General features: G+C 37.5%; 1 protein-coding gene across 2 annotated transcripts in view; it reads right to left on the bottom strand.

Annotated features, from left to right (window-relative positions):
• PLA2G4A (phospholipase A2 group IVA) overlaps positions 1-21,081 on the bottom strand; it is a 157,064-nt gene that overhangs the window by 69,822 nt on the left and 66,161 nt on the right. For both annotated transcript variants that reach the window (XM_036834124.1, XM_036834131.1), the window contains exons 4-6: positions 18,027-18,175; positions 17,207-17,320; positions 100-137 (exon numbers count right to left, since the gene is read on the bottom strand). In XM_036834124.1, coding sequence (XP_036690019.1) covers positions 100-137; positions 17,207-17,320; positions 18,027-18,175 — 301 coding nt within the window. The remainder of the gene's footprint in view (positions 1-99; positions 138-17,206; positions 17,321-18,026; positions 18,176-21,081) is intronic.

Raw genomic sequence — 21,081 nt, 5'->3', positions numbered from 1 at the left:
CAGAGTTATTTCATATATTAAAAGTGCACTCTTCAACAATTAAAATCAGTCAGTGGATCACTCATAATATTTTCCATCCAACGAAATAAATGGACTTACCAAACTTCAAGAGACATTTCCAGAATCATTTCAGTGACCTAGTATAGATATATTAGTCAGATTAGGGTCATAAAATGGAAGTGTATTATATATAATGCAAACAAAGTCAAAATAATTTTTGAGTGACAGATTATTTTTAACCTAAAAATATACTAAAAATAAAAGTAACATAGCTCCATGAAGACCTGAAATTACAGGTGTATCTCAATAAATAATTTTTTGTTATTTTTCATGAGATAAGCCTACTTTATACATCATTTGCACCATGCGGCATGTGAGATCTTAATTTCCCAACCAGGGATTGAACCTGTTCCCCCTGCAGTGGAAGCACAGAGTCTTAACCACTGGACTGCCAGGGAAATCCTATACGTCAGCGGTCCCCAACGTTTTTGGCACCAGGGACCGGTTTTATGGAAGACAATTTTTCCACAGATTGGCAGGGGGGGATTGTTTTGGGATGATTCAAGTGCATTACATTTACTGTGCATTTTATTTCCATTATTATTACATTGTAATATATAATGAAATAATTACACAATTCACCATAATGCTGACAGGAGACGGAGCTCAGTCAGTAATGCGAGCGATGGGGAGCAGCTGTAAATACAGATGAAGTTTTGCTCACTCGCCTGCAGCTCGCCTCCTGCTGTGCGGCCTGGTTCCTAACAGGCCACAGACTGGTACTGGTCCATGGCCCAGGGCTTGGGGACCCTGCTATACATCATTTTAACAAGCATAAGAATTGCCTTGGCATGGTTGCTTTCCTTCTTCATTAAAAAGAAGCAGTGCATACCAAAATCATTACTCAAAAATCGTAAAAACTTCCTGAGATCTAAAAACTATGAAGATGTGTATTCTGGGGCTGTCCCTGGGCCTCAAAATCAGAGGTCAAAGTTAAAGAAAACCTGAGTGAAAATTAACACCTGTGCATTTGTGACAAGTGCAGGCTATAGTAAACTGAAGACAGAATGCCTATCCAAGGTGGACAGCAGGACCCAGGGTCCAATCAACTGTGGTCAGCTTAAGAAACATCTACAAATGGGATGTGGGGCTCAGGTTTTATTTTTTCAACACTATATGAACCAACCAAACTTATGGGAGGAATCCATCCTGTCAGTGGGCCAATTTGGGTTTAATGAAAAAAAGAATGAATAATATCTACAGAGAAAAGGGGTATTAAAAGATGTCTTTCCAGAGGCTATAAATCTGTTGTATAGAAAGGCCTTCTCAATACTATCCCTGCCATTAGTTATGAATAATGTAACTTTAGATTGTTGCGAGAACCCAATGAGAAAATGTTTCGAAGTTTGCTGCACAAGTGTAAGATGGTGCTATTATTTTTATTACATCAGTTACCATAAGAATATAGCTAGAATGAACCTGTTGAATACCTTCAAATAGAACAGAACTAGGATATGCCTCTTAAAATGGGAAGAGGATATTTTTTGAGCCAACATAAAATGCAATAGATTATTGGCTTTTTCTTTTTTGGTTTCAGGGGATGGAAAAAAACAAACTAGAAGGAGCTTTACAAAATGTTAAAATAAGTTCATGGATAATTCTTAGTACCGAATTTTATTAGTAAGAAAAAGGTATGGAAATTAACTGTACAAAAATTTGCCTTTCCCACTAAGTCGTAAGCTCTGTCTTAAATAGGTCTCTATTACAAGTTCATTGCACAGTATTTGGCATACAACATACAATCAATAAGTATCCGTTGAATTACTGTGTATGTGTGTGTGGAGCGGGAGCACATCAGGCATCTTTTCCTGTCAAGAAATATCTCATTGGGAGATTGGTTCAAGACGGTGGAATAGAAGGACATGTGCTCACTCCCTCTTGCAAGAGGACCAGAATCCCAACCAACTGCTGAACAATCATTGACAGGAAGACACTGGAACTCAACAAAAAAGATACCCCACATCCAAAGACAATGGAGAAGCCGCAATGAGACGGTAAGAGGGGTGCAATCACAATAAAATCAAATCCCATAACCACTGGGTGGGGGACTCACAAACTGGAGAACAATTATACCACAGAAGTCCACCCACTGAAGTAAAGGGTCTGAGCCCCACGTCAGTCTTCCCAACCTGGGGGTCTGGCAACAGGAGGAGGAATTCCCAGAGAATCAGACTTTGAAGGGTAGTGGGATTTGATTGCAGGATGTCGACAGGACTGGGGGAAACAGAGACTCCACTCTTGGAGGGCAAACACAAGGTACTGTGTGCATCAGGACCCAGGGGGAAGGAGCAGTAACTCCATAGGAGACTGAACCAGACCTACCTACTAGTGTTGGAGGATCTCCTGCAGAGGTGGGGGGTGTCTCTGGCTCACTGCAGGGACAAGGACACTGGCAGCAGAAGTTCTGGGAAGTACTCCTTGGCATAAGCCCTCCCGGAGTCTGCCATTAGCCCCACCAAAGAGCCTGTAGCCTCCCGCACTGAGTCGCCTCAGGCCAAACAACCAACAGAGAGGGCACTCACCCAACTCATCAGCAGAAAAGCAGATTAAAGTTTTACTGAGCTCTGCCAACCAGAGCAACACCCAGCTCTACCCACCACCAGTCCCTCCCATCAGGAAGCTTGCACAAGCCCCTTAGATAGCCTCATCCTCCAGAAGGCAGACAGCAGAAAGAAGAACTACAGTACTACAGCGTGTGGAACAAAAACCACATTCACAGAAAGATAGACAAAATGAAAAGGTAGAGGACTATGAGAGAACAAGATACAACCCCAGAAAAACAACTAAATGAAGTGGAGCTAGGTAACCTCCCAGAAAAAGAATTCAGAATAATGATAGTGAAGATGATCCAGGACCTCAGAAAAAGAATGGAGGCAAAGACTGAGAAGATGCAAGAAATGTTTAACAAAGACCTAGAAGGATTAAATAAAAAACACTTAGAAGAATTAAAGAAGAAACAAACAGAGGTGAACAATACAATAACTGAAATGAAAAATACACTAGATGGAATCAATAGTAGAATAACTGAGGCAGAAGAACAGATAGCTGACCTGGAAGACAGAATGGTGGAAATCACTGCCATGGAACAGAATAAAGAAAAAAGAATGAAAAGAAATGAAGACAGACTAAGAGACCTCTGGGACAACATTAAATGCACCAACATTCACATTATAGGGGTCCCAGAGGAGAAGAGAGAGAGAAAGGGCCTGGGAAAATATTTGAAGAGATTATAGTCAAAAACTTCCCTAACATGGGAAAGGAAATAGCCACCCAAGTCCAGGAAGCGCAGAGAGTCCCAGGCAGGATAAACCCAAGGAGAAACAGGCCGAGACACATAGTAATCACGTTGACAAGAATTAAAAACAAAGAAAAATTATTAACAGCAACAAGGGAAAAGTGACAAATAACATACAAGGGAACTCCCAAAAGGTTAACAGCTGATTTCTCAGCAGAAACTCTACAAGCCAGAAGGGAGTGGCATGATATATTTAAAGTGATGAAAGGGAAGAACCTACAACCAAGATTACTCTACCCAGCACGGATCTCATTCAGATTTGACGGAGAAATCAAAAGCTTTACAGACAAGTAAAAGCCAAGAGAATTCAGTACCACCAAACCAGCTCTAGAACAAATGCTAAAGGAACTTCTCCAAGTGGGAAACATAAGAGAAGAAAAGGACCTACAAAAAACAAACCCAAAACAATTAAGAAAATGGTAATAGGAACATACATATCAATAATCACCTTAAATATGAATGGATTAAATGCTCCAACCAAAAGACACAGGCTAACTGAATGGATACAAAAACAAGACCCATACATATGCTGTCTACAAGCGACCCACTTCAGACCTAGGGACACATACAGACTGAAAGTGAAGGGATGGAAAAGATATTCCATGCAATTGGAAATCAAAAGAAAGCTCTAGTAGCAATACTCATATCAGATAAAATAGACTTTAAAATAAAAATGTTACAAGAGACAGGGAAGGACACTACATAATGACCAAGGGATCAATCCAAGAAGAAGATATAACAATTATAAATATATATGCACCCAACATAGGAGTGCCTCAATACACAAGGCAAATGCTAACAGCTCTAAAAGAGGAAATCGACAGTAACACAATAATAGTGGGGGACTTTAACACCTCACTTACAGCAATGGACAGATCACCAGACAGAAAATTAATAAGGAAACACAAGCTTTAAATGACACAATAGACCAGGTATATTTAATTGATATTTATAGGACATTCCATCCAAAAACTGCAGATTACAGTTTCGTCTCAAGTGCACACGGAACATTCTCCAGGAAAGATCACATCTTGGGTCACAAATCAATCCGTGGTAAATTTAAGAAAACTGAAATCAAATCAAGCATCTCCTCTGACCACAACACTCTGAAATTAGAAATCAATTACAGGAAAAAAAACCGTAAAAAACACAAACACATGGAGGCTAAACAAGACGTTACTAAACAAACAACAGATCACTGAAGAAATAAAAGAGGAAGTCAAAACATACCTAGAGACAAATGACAACAAAAACACGACAATCCAAAACCTATGGGATGCAGCAAAAGCAGTTCTAAGAGGGAAGTTTATAGCAACACAATCCTACCTGAAGAAACAAGAAAAATCACAAATAAACAATCTAACCTTACACCTTAAGGAGCTAGACAAAGAAGAACAAACAAAACCCAAAGTTAGTAGAAGGAAAGAAATCATAAATATCAGAGCAGAAATAAATGAAATAGAAACAAAGAAAACAATAGATCAATAAAACTAAAAGCTGTTTCTTTGAAGAGATAAACAAAATTGATAAACCTTTAGCCAGACTCATCAAGATAAAGAGGGAGAGGACTCAAATCAATAAAATTAGAAAGGAAAAAGTAGAAGTTACAATGGACACCACAGAAATACAAAGCATCCTAAGAGACTACTACAAGTGACTCTATGCCAATAAATTGGACAACCTGGAAGAAATGGACAAATTCTCGAAAGGTATAACCTTCTAAGACTGAACCAGGAAGAAATAGAAAATATGAACAGACCAATCACAAGCAATGAAATTGAAACTGGGATTAAATATCTTCCAACAAACAAAAGTCCAGGACCAGATGGCTTCACAGGTGAATTCTATCAAACATTTAGAGAATAGCTAACACCCATCCTTCTCAAGCTCTTCCAAAAAATTGCAGAGGAAAGAACACTGCTAAACTCATTCTACAAGGTCAGCATCACCCTGATACCAAAACCAGACAAAGATACTACAAAGAAAGAAAATTACAGACCAATATCACTGATGAATATAGATGCAAAACTCCTCAACAAAATACTAGCAAACAGAATCCAACAACACATTTAAAGGATCATACACCATGATCAAGTGGGATTTATCCCAGGGGTGCAAGGATTCTTCAATATACACAAATCAATCAATGTGATACACTATACTAACATATTGAAGAATAAAAACCATATGATCATCTCAATAGATGCAGAAAAAGCTTTTGACAAAATTCAACACCCATTTATGATAAAAATTCTCCTGAAAGTGGGCACAGAGGGAACCTACCTCAAGATAATAAAGGCCATATATGACAAACCCACAGCAAACATTATTTTCAATGGTGAAAAACAGAATGCATTTCCTATAAGATCAGGAACGAGACAAGGATGTTGACACTCGTCACCATTATTCAACATAGTTTTGGAAGTCCTAGCTACAGTAATTAGAGAAGAAAAAATAATAAAAGGAATACAAATTGGAAAAGTAGAAATAAAACTGTCACTGTTTGCAGATGACATGATACTATACATAGAGAATCCTAAAGATGCCACCAGAAAACTACAGAGCTAATAAATGAATTTGGTAAAGTTGCAGGATACAAAATTAATGTACAGAAATCTCTTGCATTCCTAAACACTAACAATGAAAGATCAGAAGGAGAAATTAAGGAAACACTCCCATTTACCATTGCAACAAAACGAATAAAATACCTAGAAATAAACCTACCTAAGGAGGTAAAAGATCTGTACTCAGAAGACTATGAGACACTGATGAAAGAAATCATAGATGACACAAACAGATGGAGAGCTATACCATGTTCTTGGATTGGAAGAGTCAATACTGTGAAAATGACTATACTACCCAAAGCAATCAACCTATTCAATGCAATCCCTATCAAATTACCAATGGCAGTTTTTACAGAACTAGAACAAAAAATCTTAAAATTTGTATGGAGACACAAAAGACCCCGAATAGCCAAAGCAATCTTGAGGGGAAAAAAACGGAGCCGGAGGAATCAGGCTCCCTGACTTCAGACTATACTACAAAGCTACAGTAATGAAGACAATATGGTACTGGCACAAAAACAGAAATATAGATCAGTGGAACAGGATACAAAACCCAAAGATAAACCCACACACCTATGGTCAACTAATCTATGACAAAGGAGGCAAGGGTATACAATGGAGACGACAGTGTCTTCAATAAGTGGTGCTGATAAAACTGGGCAGCTACACATAAAAGAATGAAATTAGAACACTCCATAACACCTTACACAAAAATAAACTCAAAATGGATTAAAGACCTAAATGTAAGACCAGACACTATAAAACTCTTAGAGGAAAACATAGGAAGAACAGTCTGACATAAATCACAGCAAGATCTTTTGTGACCCACCTCCTAGGGTAATGGAAATAAAAACAAAAATAAGCAAATGGGACCTAATGAAACTTGAAAGCTTTTGCACAGCAAAGGAAACCATAAACAAGATGAAAAGACAACCCTCAGAATGGGAGAAAATATTTGCAAGTGAATCAATGGACGAAGGATTAATCTCCAAAATATATAAACAGCTCATGCAGCTCAATATTAAAAAAAACCAAACAACCCAATCAATAAATGGGCAGAAGACCTAAATGGACACTTCTGCAAACAAGACATACAGATGTCCAAGAGGTACATGAAAAGCTGCTCAACATCACCCATTATTAGAGAAATGCAAATCAAAACTACAATGAGGTATCACCTCACACTGGTTAGAATGGGCATCATCAAAAAATCTACAAACAACAAATGCTGGAGAGGGTGTGGAAAAAGGGAACCCTCTTGCACTTTTGGTGGGAATGTAAATTGATACAGCCACTATGGAGAACAGTAAGGAGGTTCCTTAAAAAACTAAAAATAGAATTACCTTATGACACAGCAATCCCACTACTGGGCATATACCCAGAGAAAACCATAATTCAAAAAGACACATGCACCCCAATGTTCATTGCAGCACTATTTACAATAGCCAGGTCATGGAAGCAACCTAAATGCCCATTGACAGATGAATGGATAAAAAACATGTGGTACATATATACAATGGAATATTACTCAGCCATAAAAAGGAACGCAATTGGTCATTTGTAGAGATGTGGTTGGACTTGTCATACAGAGTGAAGTAAGTCAGAAAAAGAAAAACAAATATTGTATATTAACGCATATATGTGGAATCCAGAAAAATGGTGCAGATGAACCTGTTTGCAAGGCAGAAATAGAGACACAGATGTAGAGAAGAAACGTATGGACACCAAGGGGGGAAAGTGGCGGGGGGGGGGATGATGGTGTGATGAATTGGGAGATTGGGATTGACATATATACACTAATATGTATAAAATAGATAACAAATAAGAACCTGCTGTATAAAAAATTAAATTAAATTAAAAAAAAATTTCATTGCTACTAGCAATAATATCATGGGCTGGTCCCACCCAGACAGCAGTTCCTGTGTATGGAATTCTATGAATAGAAATATTGCTTTGAAGTTAATAAAATAATCAAGAATCCTAGTACAAATGGAATTATACATGCCCAGATGAACTGTAGTTCAGTTTTAAGTCAAAAAGATAATTGGCTTCTAAACAATTAATGTAATTGCTGTGCATTCTATCAATGAAAGCACTGCTCAGACCACATCCCAGCACATCCCCATTTCCACTTTCAAATGGAGTCTTTCCCAAAGAGGGCTTGGAAAACATTTTATATTGAATGAGGTCACTTCTTCAGATATTTAGTTAGAAAAATGAGACATGGGTAAAACACAGTCTGCTTGTTTTAAAGAAATACATGAAAGCTGCTATTAAAATGAGACTAGATTTACTGTTTTTATCTCCAAAGGGCAAAAGCACCAAGGAAGAATGGAAATTAAAAGAACAAGAATACAGCTCAATATGAAGTTTGAGCTGAGTTTGAGCTCAATATTTAGTTTCCAATCTAACAAATGGAAAGATTCAAAGATGGAATGGGCTTCCTATTCCCATGTGTGCCATCTCATGACAGAAAATAGTTGGGAAAAAGCTGGCTTCTCAACTGGCAGATCCCTAAACATTTTACATTTTAAAATATCTGATGCCTCGGAATTCCCTGGCAGTCCAGTGGTTAGGACTCTGTGCTTTCCCTTCTGAGGGTATGGGTTCAATCTCTGGTTGGGGAACTAAGATCCCACAAGCTGTGCAGCACAGCCAAAAAAAAAAAAAAAAAGAAAAAAAAAATCTGATGCCTGAATATGTCTAACGCCTACTTGTTCCAACAATTTAACAAAAGGAAAATTAACTGTGCTATGTTTATGGTCATATTTGTCTTCTCCATAAGAATATCCCTTCTACGTCTATCTGCAACATTTCTTGGCTGAGACATTCATGATCCTAGACAGACTGCTAAGACTCTTTAAATGAAAGCAGGAGGAGAGAAGAGAAAACACAGGATTTTTCCGCCATTCGGAGTGTTATAGAAGGTGCTGCCATGTTTCTTGTCACATGGATTCTGATCCTTACTTCCATGTGTTGCCCAAGTGGACCACTCACAACCTGGAGGAAATTAAAAATTTTCCCTCTTGATGCACTATGTTCAGACATGCTATGAAGACGGACATTCAAAATCTCTCTGCATCTTTCACCTGGAACACGTCATTCAGATAAAAGTGCCACAAAAATATGTGCTTCCTGTGAGGCATTAAACAATTATTGTAAACTCCTTCCCACACACTCCATGAAGCATCTCTGCGTCGCACTCTTCCAGGTGGCTTGCATTATCAAGGCAATTAGAAGGAAAGGTGATCAAATTTCCCTGGGTCTCCCCCACCCCATAATACTTAGCCAGGAACAAGGACAATGAGGAGAGCTCCACCTCTTCTAGGAATTATTAATGTGAGAAGCAGGCTGTACTCATTGTATGTTCTTGGGGGGGAACAACAATCTCTTCTTTGAATTCCACAGTGGAATGCAATTTTAGATGCTTACAATGGGAGATGTTCAGTTGGGGCAGGGGAGGAGACCTATAGGAGAGAAACTAAAAAAAAGCCATTTCAGACTTAAAAATAATTTAAAAAGTATCTAACCCACTAATTCTCTTGCAAACTTCCCAGGGTCATTTTGAAATAATAAAGCTAATGCAACAAGCATAGTGCCTGGCATTAAGGAAGTCATTTAAAATTATTATTTCCAAAAGATGCACACCGTCAAATAATTTTTAACTTGAAAATCTATCCTATTAGTAAAGAGCTCATCAAATATGCCATGCCTTCTCTTATCAAAATACTCCAGTATTTACAAACTTTACTTTCAATAAAACTTTTATTTTGAATTCTGATCCCTCCTGAGTCAATTTACTCTTTTTTCCCTCCTTGGTAGAAACAAAGAGCGACTTATGACCATGTTGATTCAATAATCATTTATATTTTTCAAGAGAATTACATAATATTTTTTGCTTTGCCTGTATTTACCTGACCTATGCAAGATAGCAAATAAAATTATATCCAAAAAAGGGCAACTTTTGCAAAATATCATGTTTCCATAAACTGTAACTTCATCCTATGAAGAAGTAATCATATGTGTATCTAACAAATAGGCAATTCAAGTGCAGAGTAGAAGTTACAATCCCACCAATACAAACAAGGTCACAACTAAATAAATTTTGCATGTTTAAAATTGAATGATACACTGATAAAATCATCTTTTTAAACACATGTGACTTTTTGATAACACTAAAAACTAACATTTTTTTGACTGAGATATAATTGCCATATAACATATTAGTTTCAGGTATGTAACATAATGATTCAATATTTGTATATAATGCAAAATGATCACCACAGTAAGTCTAGTTAATATATCTAATTTCTTAATTAATTTAGGCTTTATTACCAGGAATCATATAATCCATCACCCAATAATTCAGGATAATTGTGTCTCCCCAGATATCCCAGACAGTCTTAAAAGATTTGAAATATTAAAAAGTACACTATTTTCCCTGTAGCCATGTTTCACTCTGTCACACAGTTTTCTTCCTTTTATTTGACAACAATCTCTTTGTTCTTAATTTAAGGTCCCTTTTCTTTATGTGGACATTGGAAATTCAGAAAGAGCTGTGTAATCATCAGCTATCATACAATAAACCAGATTTCCTAGAGCACTAGTACCAGGCCAAAATACTATCTTTTTTTCTCCAAATGGAAATCTCTCACATTCTTAAGTTTTTCTCTTTTTTAAACTTCATTTACTTTCATTATGCCCGTCTGAGCACTTCCCAGATTTTCTATATTTCCCATAAGTGCATTCAGAAAAGAAAGTGTCTGATGTGTGTCAGGCTGGGTAACAACAGTAAATAGGCTGAAAGTGTTCTAGTCCCTGACGGAGCTTAGGTCCAGAAGAGGACCCCAAGGATACAAGAGCACTCTAAAATGCCCTGTAATTTAAAAGTTATAAACTGTAGAAGTATGAAAACAGACTCACTTGAGTTTCCATTGCTAGTGTTCCAAAATAAAAATGCATTCTCTCATAAAGCCAGGAATTGTTTGACCTACGTCTGAACTCTGCCCTGCATCAATGTAATGGCATTCACATCTTAGCCAAAGATCTCCCAAGTTTCTCACAAAATTATATATTTTTCTTGTTTTCCCTCCAAAGTCTGCTTGGTCTCATTCACTTTGCTAAATTGTAGTCTTTGTCTTCACACATCAATACATGGTTTTCCAATGAAATCATCCTGATACTGACTCACCATCAAAACGCCCATTTTTTAAAAGTTTTGTCACTATCTCTTCTATAGAACTCTCTCATTCATTTTCAAGTTGCAATCAGGAATGAGCAAAAATCAAAGAAAGCATTCAGCCAAAATTAGATACCACAGAAACCATGAGACATGGCTATTTTTAAACAATAACACTAACTTCTAAATAAATATGTCAAATTAAAACACTACACAGTGGAAATCAGAGGCTACCTTCCTCAGAATATTGGCCAAGATAAAGATTCATCTAGAGAATAAAGAAGTGTAATTTTTCCCTGTCTTACTTCAAAATCTTAGCATGTTCATGATTTTCTTGAAGTGGGCTACTTTGTTTACACAAAACACACTAAATTTGGAAGAAACTCTTTCTGCTTTAAAATGGGATATTGCAACCCAAAGCCACACTTAATATATTCAGTAACGGGTGACTAGAGCATTCTTGATTTTGAAGTGTGTTGAAACAAATGATTACTAAATTTATAGGCTCTACCCATATATAAATAAGTTGATTTCGATCAGTAAGTTCAAACAAATAAGTAAGTGTAATAGTCAGTTAAGTCAGTTTCATGAAGCGCTTGACAAATAGTTCAATCTGGCCAGTATAATTAAATGAGAATATCTAATATTTATTTACTGTTTACTGGGCCAGGCACTGTTCTAAAACTCTCCATGTATTAACGCATTTAACCACAACCACAACCTTTAGAGGTAGGTATGATACACATACAGCTGTTTCACAAATGGGCATGCAAGGTGAAGAGAAAAAAAAAAATAACTCGTCTGACATCACACAGTGAATAAGTAGTCGAATCATGATTCCAACCCAGACGGTGGCTGTCTGACTCTGAGCCTGGGATCAAAAGCTGCACGTCCCACCAGGTTCTCTCAAATGACAACTCTGACACTCTCTAAACTTAGGATTCCAACAAGCACAACCTAACCCGGATTTTATAAATGTTAGCTGGGAAACAAAACTGTGGACCCAAATTGGCTTTCTCCTTAAACAAATAAAATAAATAAAAATTTAAAAAAGAGAGAGAGAGCATTCTGAAATTGAGTTGAATGATAAATCATAGTCTCAGGAAAAGCTGAAAAAATTCCTGCTTTCCAACTTTAGCTGATCCTTACTGCCACTAAGTAATCACTCCATTCCACTCTTACTGACACATTAAAGCTAATGCTACACGTTGTTCAAGTCACCCCGTATTCCTCATACCCGCCACTTTCGACAGAGGTAGTCTGCTAAAGCTGCATCAGCCTTCTTATTTTCAATATCAAACATTCTTTATCTTTACCTACCAACTTTTGGTTTAGTAATACTTCTGAGGAAAAAACCAAATCCTGTTTGCTCTAAATTCCCCATTACCTGGTCAAAAACCTTCCATGACTCACTGCTGTCAATAAGATAATATCTAAACCCAGCTTCCTGAATTTGGGCTCTGCTAAAGTTTGATCCCCATGTACCTGTTCTTCCTTCACGTACAAATGCTCTGCTCCCCTGGCACTTGTCTAGACACCATTTCCTGAACATGCGTGTCTTTTCTAGTCTCGGAACTGAGAGCAAAGGCTCAGGCCGTTCTCTCCACCAGAATGGCCTTCCACCCCCTTAGTGATTCAACCACATCCTTCCTTTAGGAACAAGCCCATACCATTGATATCCACTGTAACCCACAATGGTCCACTTTAACCCCATGCCCCGTCCTCATCTCCTACTACTCTCCCTACTACTCTCTGTGTTCCAGCCATGCTCTCCTCCTTGCTGTTACTCAACAAGCCAGGCAAACTTCTGCTTCAGGACCTTCCTACTCAGAGTGGCTTCTCCCCTCAGGTATCATCAGAGATGCTTTTCTCAGCCACAGTTTTGGAACTGCATTTGCAACCCTCTTCACACACATATGCATACTCTCCTCTCCTCCTTCCTCGGTTTATTTAGCACTTATCTCTCTCACTATCCAACACAGGCATCCTTTACTTATTTATCTTACTAAGTAGAATATAAGTTCCAGGAGGGTAGGGATTCCTGTTTGTTTTATTTATTTCTGAATAGGTAGTGCCTAAAGACTGTCTGACACACAGTAAGTGCTCAATAGTTACTTGTGAAATGAATGAATGGATGAATAATTCCTTCTTATAACTCTCAGTATACATTGTTTACACGATTTATTTAGCACTTACAATTATAAATTTGTAAATAATGAACTCTAGTTGATGATATGCTGAAGTCTTTAGGGATGAAGGATACTATTGTCTGCAGTTTGTGTTTCAATGTATCAAGATGGGGAATTCCCTGGCAGGCCAGTGGTTAGGACTCCACAGTTTCACTGCAGAGGGCCCGGGTTCCATCCCTGGTCGGGGCACTAAGATCTCACAAGCCACACGGCACGGCCACAAAAACAAACAAACAACAAATAAATAAATAATGTATCAAAATGGTTTGATGGATGGACAGATAGAAAGATACGTGAAAAGCAAGTAGAATAAAATGTTAATTGTAGAAACTAGGTAGCAGTTATATGGGTAACCAATGTAGAAATATTTCAACTTTGTATATGCTTGAAAATTTTGATAATAAAATTTGAAGCAAAATATAATACCTTAGAAAGGCCTTTTTTGACTATATAAACTTACTTGCCCACCAACTGTTCTCTACCACATCCCTCTATTTTATTTTTTTCATAGTATTTATCACTAGCCAATATTGTGTTGATTATCCTTTTGCTTCCTGTGGCCTATTTACTTTCCCCATCAGCATGCAAGCTCCCTGGGAACCATCATCCACCATGTCCTCTGCTGTTTGCCCATCACCTAGAATATTGCCTGGAACACACTCAGTGTTTAATAAATAACTCCTAAGTAAGTAAATCAATGAATAGATGCCTCATGAGACTGCTTATTATATTACTTATCAGTTTATACGTGAATGCCTACTCCTTTCCAAACAGACTATTAGTTCCTTGAAAATGAAACTTTTCATAGCTTTCTTAATATTAATCAAAGTTTTAGGTACACAATAAAGGCTCAAATTCTCATATTAAAAAATAATCTATGGATAGGTCAGTACTATAAAACTGCATAATAAAGATTTTTTAATACATTATCATGTTTTTCCATATCTGTAAAATGGGAAGCATTGAAAACTTCTGGGTAAATATAGTCAAGTGAAAAATAAGATATTCTTTCTAAAGCACAGAATTTTATAAATTAAAAAGCATTTAGAAATAAGTTAATGGAGGGACTACCCTAGTGGTCCAGTGGTTAAGACTGTGCACTTCCACTGCAGGGGGCGTGGGTTCCATCCCTGGTCTGGGATCTAAGATCCCACATGCCTCCCAGTATGCCCCCTCCAAAAAAGTTAATGGAAACCTTCATTTTAGCGATGAAGCAAATAAGACTCAGAGAGAAAGAATGACAACTCAAACACTCTAGAGGGAGGTTAGTAACAGACAAAATGAGAGCCCAGGTTTCCTGGTTCCCAGTTTCTACCCTGAGTGGGTAGAGCAGGACCCTGGGAATCTGGAAATCTCCATTTGGAGGTTCCTGTTCTTTCTCCAGCTGGCTCCTGGCCACAGAAATCCCTCTATGTTGACTCAGTATGAACTTCTGGATGACAAATTTTTGAAGGAGTTTTTGCTAATGTCTTGGCTTGAAGCATAAGTCCTTCCTTTGCCAAACTCAAGTTATACCAGATTGCCTTAACCATCTCCAAGAACTGTTTATAAATCTCCTCTCCCACATGATTCCCTCGCAACTTGCTTTCTCTTATAACCTCCGTGAACACTGTAGACAAAAGACAGTCCTCCTCTGAAAGATGGGGATTCAGGGATTAGGAGAGGCTGGATGGCTTGCTTAGGGCACGCCACATGGTCTGGGGGGGGACAAATGGGGGTTCTCCCCAACCAGCCATTATGTATTTACTTTTCTCCCACTACCATCACGGGTCACCAACTCAAAGAATTGTCATTCAGATGAAAATTACAAAGGACTCTTGAGAACAGTGTAATGAAAGAAAGCTGTTTGGCCAACTGTTTTCTCAAGCACACTAAAGAAAATAATTATGTAAGCTACTTTAAATTCAGGAATGTAGAAAACCTTTTTTAGAGCCCCAGGGTTACACACCTAAGCATAGGAAATGACAGGAGGAGAGGAAATGCATGTTTTCCTACAGTATCTTCTCTTAAAATCAGTCTTTGTGTCATAGACTGAAGGGCAGAAAAAAAACATTATATTTCAGAAAGGCCAATTGTGCTTATGAAGCCCTCAACAAGGGTTTATTGAGAACCAATCCTAGCAACATGCCATAGGTAAGGTCTGCAGATGTTATAACATTTAGCCACTTCTAACTCTCTATCCCAATGCTCACCAACATGTACTTGCCAAGCCATGTAACTTGTCATGCCTTAGCTTGTTTTATTGTTTCAAAACTCCATGCCTTTGCAGTTTCTACTAGAAACTAGAATGCTCATAACTGCTCCTCTGCCTACGGAAATTCTATTCTTCACAAACATTTATATACTGCTTAATATGTACCAGGCAATAAGCACTATATGTATGTACAGATACATCTATGTGAGTATTATATATATTACTATAATCAATTATTGTTATATATTTTATATGTAATGTTATATGCTTAATATATAAACTAAGTAATATATAACCATATTTTATATAAAATTATATAAATTATAATTAAATAATTACATCTAAATATATTTAAATGTAATATACATTATAATCTATAATTATATGGATATATTATATATAAATATAGCTAACTCATGTAATCATAATGATTCTCCTGTGAGATATAATCTCCATTTTACAGACGAGCAAATTGAGATTCAGAGGAACTAAGTGATTTCCCCAGGATGAAACAAATGGTAAGAAACAGAGCTGGGGTTTAAACACCAAACAACCTGGCTTCAAACGACAAAGTATTAACCACTATGTTCACTGTTCGACCTGCTCAAAATCATCTACTGCTATGGAGCCATCTCTGGTCTCCTCTCACAACATAATCTTTCTTTACTCTGTCTTCCCCCTGCACTCTGAACACACCTCATTGATACTTATCTTACCATACAGTGGTTTCTTTTCATCACATGTATCTCCCTATGTTCATTTCCTTTTCCAACCCCTACCTCACCTCCACCCCAGATGAAGATAATTGAGGGAAGAGCTTCCTGTACCATATTCTTCTTTCTGTGCCTTGAACACAACACAGTGGTTGGTAGACTCCAATAAATGTTTGAAAGAAGAATGAATGAAATAACTTTAAAAGAGGTAAACCGAAATGTGGGCAGTGTATCTCTTAGCACTGGGTAGAAAACATATAGAAGACATGCTTCCTGGAGCAGCTAAAGGTATGAGCAGGGAGTATGTGACTGGAGTGTCCTCAAGGCAACTGGGTCACTCTGATTACATGAACTGGTCATCGTTTGGGCTTAAGTCAGTTTCTAAATAGGTATATACTCATGGAATAAATATAAACTATGTATTAGGTCTGTAATTCGGCATGCATAACCAGTATTCCAGTTTCCTGACCAGGATTTGAGTTTGAACAGTTTAAATGATTCAGTCCCAATGAACAACACATAATTATCATGGGGGTTCAGGAAGAGGTCATTTGGGATGCTAACAGTTAGGAAAGGAGGTAAGAGTTAAGGGATAAGCAGATGTGGGTGAGGGGAGAGATTTGAAAATCATTCCAAGGGACAAAAACACCAAGCTGCTCCCAAAAAGAAGAAATTAATACATTAACCAGCTTTCTGAATCCTGGTCTACCAGTTGCTTACATTTCTCACTGTAAACTACTACACTAGTTTCCTGTAAAATTCAGAATCCAATGTTTGCTCTGTATAAATAATTTCTCTAGGGTTTTATTAATCTTAAATAAATTATTGAAATTTCAGAAATGCAGCAAACCTAAGAAAGAAAGAAAGAAAGAAGGAAAGGAAGGCAGAAAGGAAGAAAGACTAGGAAGGAAGGAAGCAAAGGAAGGATTTCCAAACATTAAACTCCAACTTTCCAGGTTAAATAGATTTTATCTGACATAAGGTTGAAAAATAATTCTGTTGTGCTGCTTACTTCGTTGAAAGTAAAAGGAACCTCTTTCTTCTCTCCCACTTTCATAGAAGATATGGGAAATACTGCTGTCCCGAGCGTTTCATCCATGACGTAATTGGCATCCATCAACGTGATCTATAGAGAGTAAAAGATAGAGCAGAGGTATCAAATTTTTCTGGAATCTTTGGAAATTATATCTATAATCTCCATCACACTTAAAAAATGAAAGTTCTCAAGTGATATTTAACAGTCATTTGAAATCCTCAATATTCAACTGGTAACAATACTTTGTCTTTTGTTTCTGAATGCCACATTTGCTTCTAACATAATAATTAATTTTTCATTTTCCTCATTGACATTATCATATTTTGAAAAATGAAACTTTACCCCCTCTCAGGGGAAATGCTATTTTTGGAATATGAGAAAGAAATTAATGTAGAAAATCCATGCAACTCTTTTGGAAAAGATCTATGTGAACTTATTTTAAAGCTAACTATTTGAACTTTAAGCCAATAAAGTTAATTTATTTTAAAGTCCTAATCAATTGACGATATTTTTATTCTATTGTACTTGGATCCTCCTCTTTCTAACAGAACGAATATTTTCTCCAAAGCACTTGAGGAGGATAACAGATTCTTCCCAGCCGCACCTAACTCCTGTATTTCCCACTGGACACTCACATAGCTTGATGTGCAGTAGCTAGAAGCTCATCTACCATATACTGCACAGCGGGACTCCAACTACATCAAACTGAGAAGAATGAAGGCAGTGAGGGGACAAACTCAAGCATCAACCTCAACATGATGATGGCCATCTCACTGTCCCCAAATGACTCACTTACCTCCAAAACATTGTCCTGATTAGGATCCAAAATAAATTCAAAGGTCTCATTCCACACAGGGTTTATGTCATTATTGAAGTGTTTTGTTCTCTTCCTGCTGTCAGGGGTTGAGGAGATGAAAAGTTCCACATAGGGGTCTGGAGTGTCAACTATAGACAGTAAACACAAATGAGAAGGGGGCAAAAATGTGATTAATTCCTAATTTGTTTTTATTAATATGTGTTATCAGATTATTTTCAATGAATCTGCAATAACATATTCAAAATGTCTGAGACAAAATGATATATAATAGAAGAACGTCATAGGTTATATACTTTTTACATATTATGTCCCTGCACTTCCCAACAGTCCTGTGAGAGGGAATCATTTATTTGGTACTTTATTCAGAATTCCTCTGTCCACCTAGAGGGCACGGTCACTGCAATCAACAACTCAGTCCAACTGCTAGACAATGATAACAATCTCACTCAGCTAACCACAGCGTAACCTTCACCCCAGGACTACGATGGCAACAAGATCATGAGTTCAGGATCATCATGATTGTTTATATTAGAAAAAAAATTAACCTACTATGTTATTTGTCAAACAAAATAATGAAAGTCGGTGTGGCATAAGTATTGCTTGTAGTTATAAGGCTGCCTTGTATGGTTGTACAGGTTGTGCACTGAAGAACTCTAAAGGGAGGCATTTACATTAGTAGTCAACATATATTTCTCTATTTATTATGGAGGTATTCAATAAGATGGAAGTGGACATCTCAAGGAAGTGACAGCTTTTTCTGTTACACATAAAGATCCCCTGAGGGCATGATATGGGTGCCATTTTAAATAGAAAGGAACAACTGCAAATAATGGAACTATTTAAATTTCCTCCCACTATACACATACTTAACAACAAGGCAACTGACCCTGAATGTGGAAATATTGATTACCCCCCCCTTTTTTTTAAATAGATCTTTATTGGAGTATAATTGCTTCACAATACTGTATTAGTTTCTGTTGCACAACAAAGCGAATCAGCCATATGCATACACATGTCTCCATATCCCCTCCTTCTTGAGCCTCCCTCCCATCCTCCCTATCCCGCCCCTCTAGGTCATGGCAAAGCACTGAGCTGATCTCCCTGTGCTATGCTGCTGCTTCCCACCAGCCAACTATTTTATATTCAGTAGTGTATGTATGTCGATGCTACTCTCGCTTCGCCCCAGCTTCACCCTCCCACCCCATGTCATCAAGTCCATTCTCTATGTCTCCTCTTTATTCCTGCCCTGCAACTAGGTTCATCAGTACCTTTTTTTTTTTTTAGATTCCATATATATGCTTTAGCATACGGTATTTTTCTCTTTCTGACTTACTTCACTCCCTTTTAATGGCTCCTTTGAATCCTTCGTCTGACAGCACTGCACATACTATATTTTATAAAGGAAACTACACATCTATTTGTCTTTTCCTACAAGACCGTCAACAACTTGAGGTTAGGAACCAAGTCTTACTCATCTTTATATCTTCAGAATCTAACAACTATCACAATATTTAAGGTCTCCTCACTTAAGGACTCGACTTTTCTCTTTAACACATCCTTTCCTATGTGGCCATTACAACTCATAACCACAAAAACCAACCATCAAGTGATGCCTGATAGGATCTCTGTTGAGCACTTCACATACATGAGTCTCATTCTAATCTCACAACAGCACTATAAGGTAAGTACTTTTAGTGTTGAGACAACAAGAACTGAGAGATGTTAAGCAATCTGTCCAATATCACACAGCTAGTAAGTATCAGAGCAAGATGGGACTGCAACAATCATCCTCTCAATGACATCATGCTCCTAAGTGTTGAAGATGTGATCATAAGGTATGGCTTGTTATGGAAAGAGGAGATGGAAAAGAGCTTTGGAGAAGAAGAGGAAGGGAGATAAGCAGGAAGAAAAGAGGAGGGAAGGGGTAAGGATGGAAAGAGAGCGAGGAAGAGAGAGAGGTGCAGAGGTTCATAAAAAAAGATACAAAAATTGAAAACAAAGGAAAAGCAAAAATAATAGTTCTTAAATGATTGGCTTTCAAAGAATAGTTTTAAAAAAAAATAATTTAAAACATATACTTTGTCCTTTCACAATAGTTATGGTCAAATAATGTCATCAATGTCCTTCACAGCTCTTCTATGTGGTCATCAGATTTTTTAAGTGGGCTTTTTTACTGTTAAGTGGGAAGATTTACAAATGAGGTATTAGCATTTGGGATTGTCATTTAGTTAATTTTTCCACTTGCAGCTTATGCATCATTGGTCAAGGGCAGGGGAGTCTCAAAAGTGAGAGTGCAAGGTAAATGCCTAGGGAAAACTAACCACCACACATTTCAGGGCCTCTCGCCTTGCCTTCTGAGATGGCCCACACTCTGTCTGTGGAGTGTGTTTTCCCCCAAGGCCCTTCTCACCTTTTGAGATGGACCTCATTGTGTCTATGGAATGTGTATTTCTCTAAATAAACCTACAAGAAAAAAAGAAAGGAAGGAAGGAAGGAAGGAAGAAGGAAGAGGGAAAGAAAGAAAAGAAAAGAAAAGAGAAGAAAAAACATAAATGCCTAGGGTTCTGATTAAAAATACAGACCCTTGACCCACATCCCATAAGACCCATAATCTGGAGATCTGTAGTGGGACTAGGGATCTGCACTTTTCAACAATTATTCTAGTTGATCTGATGTAGGTCATGTTCTGTTCACACTTTTGATATCTTATTTTAGGGGGAAATAGCTAGTTATTCCCATTTCATTTATTTATTTCTTCATATTGAGATATAATTGATATATAACATCGTGTAAGTGTAAGCTATACAATGTGTTGGTTTGATACATTTACATATAGCAATTTCTAACTCAATGTTTTTCTCTCTCAATGGGACCATGGAAGACAAATTAGAAAACAAAAGACTTGGCAGGAAGGATGGCAAGAGGAAATGGGCCAAAGAAGAGAAGGACATGCTACAAGGGGACTCAACTCACTCCTCAACCAAGAAGTGACTGTTCCTTTTCCTTAACTATGTTTCTGCCACGTCTCCAGTAC

Source organism: Balaenoptera musculus, chromosome 1 (genome assembly GCF_009873245.2).
Source record: "Balaenoptera musculus isolate JJ_BM4_2016_0621 chromosome 1, mBalMus1.pri.v3, whole genome shotgun sequence".
NCBI lineage: Eukaryota > Metazoa > Chordata > Mammalia > Artiodactyla > Balaenopteridae > Balaenoptera > Balaenoptera musculus.
Note: the sequence above shows the minus strand (reverse complement) of the source record. Positions and strands in the feature narration are given on the sequence as shown.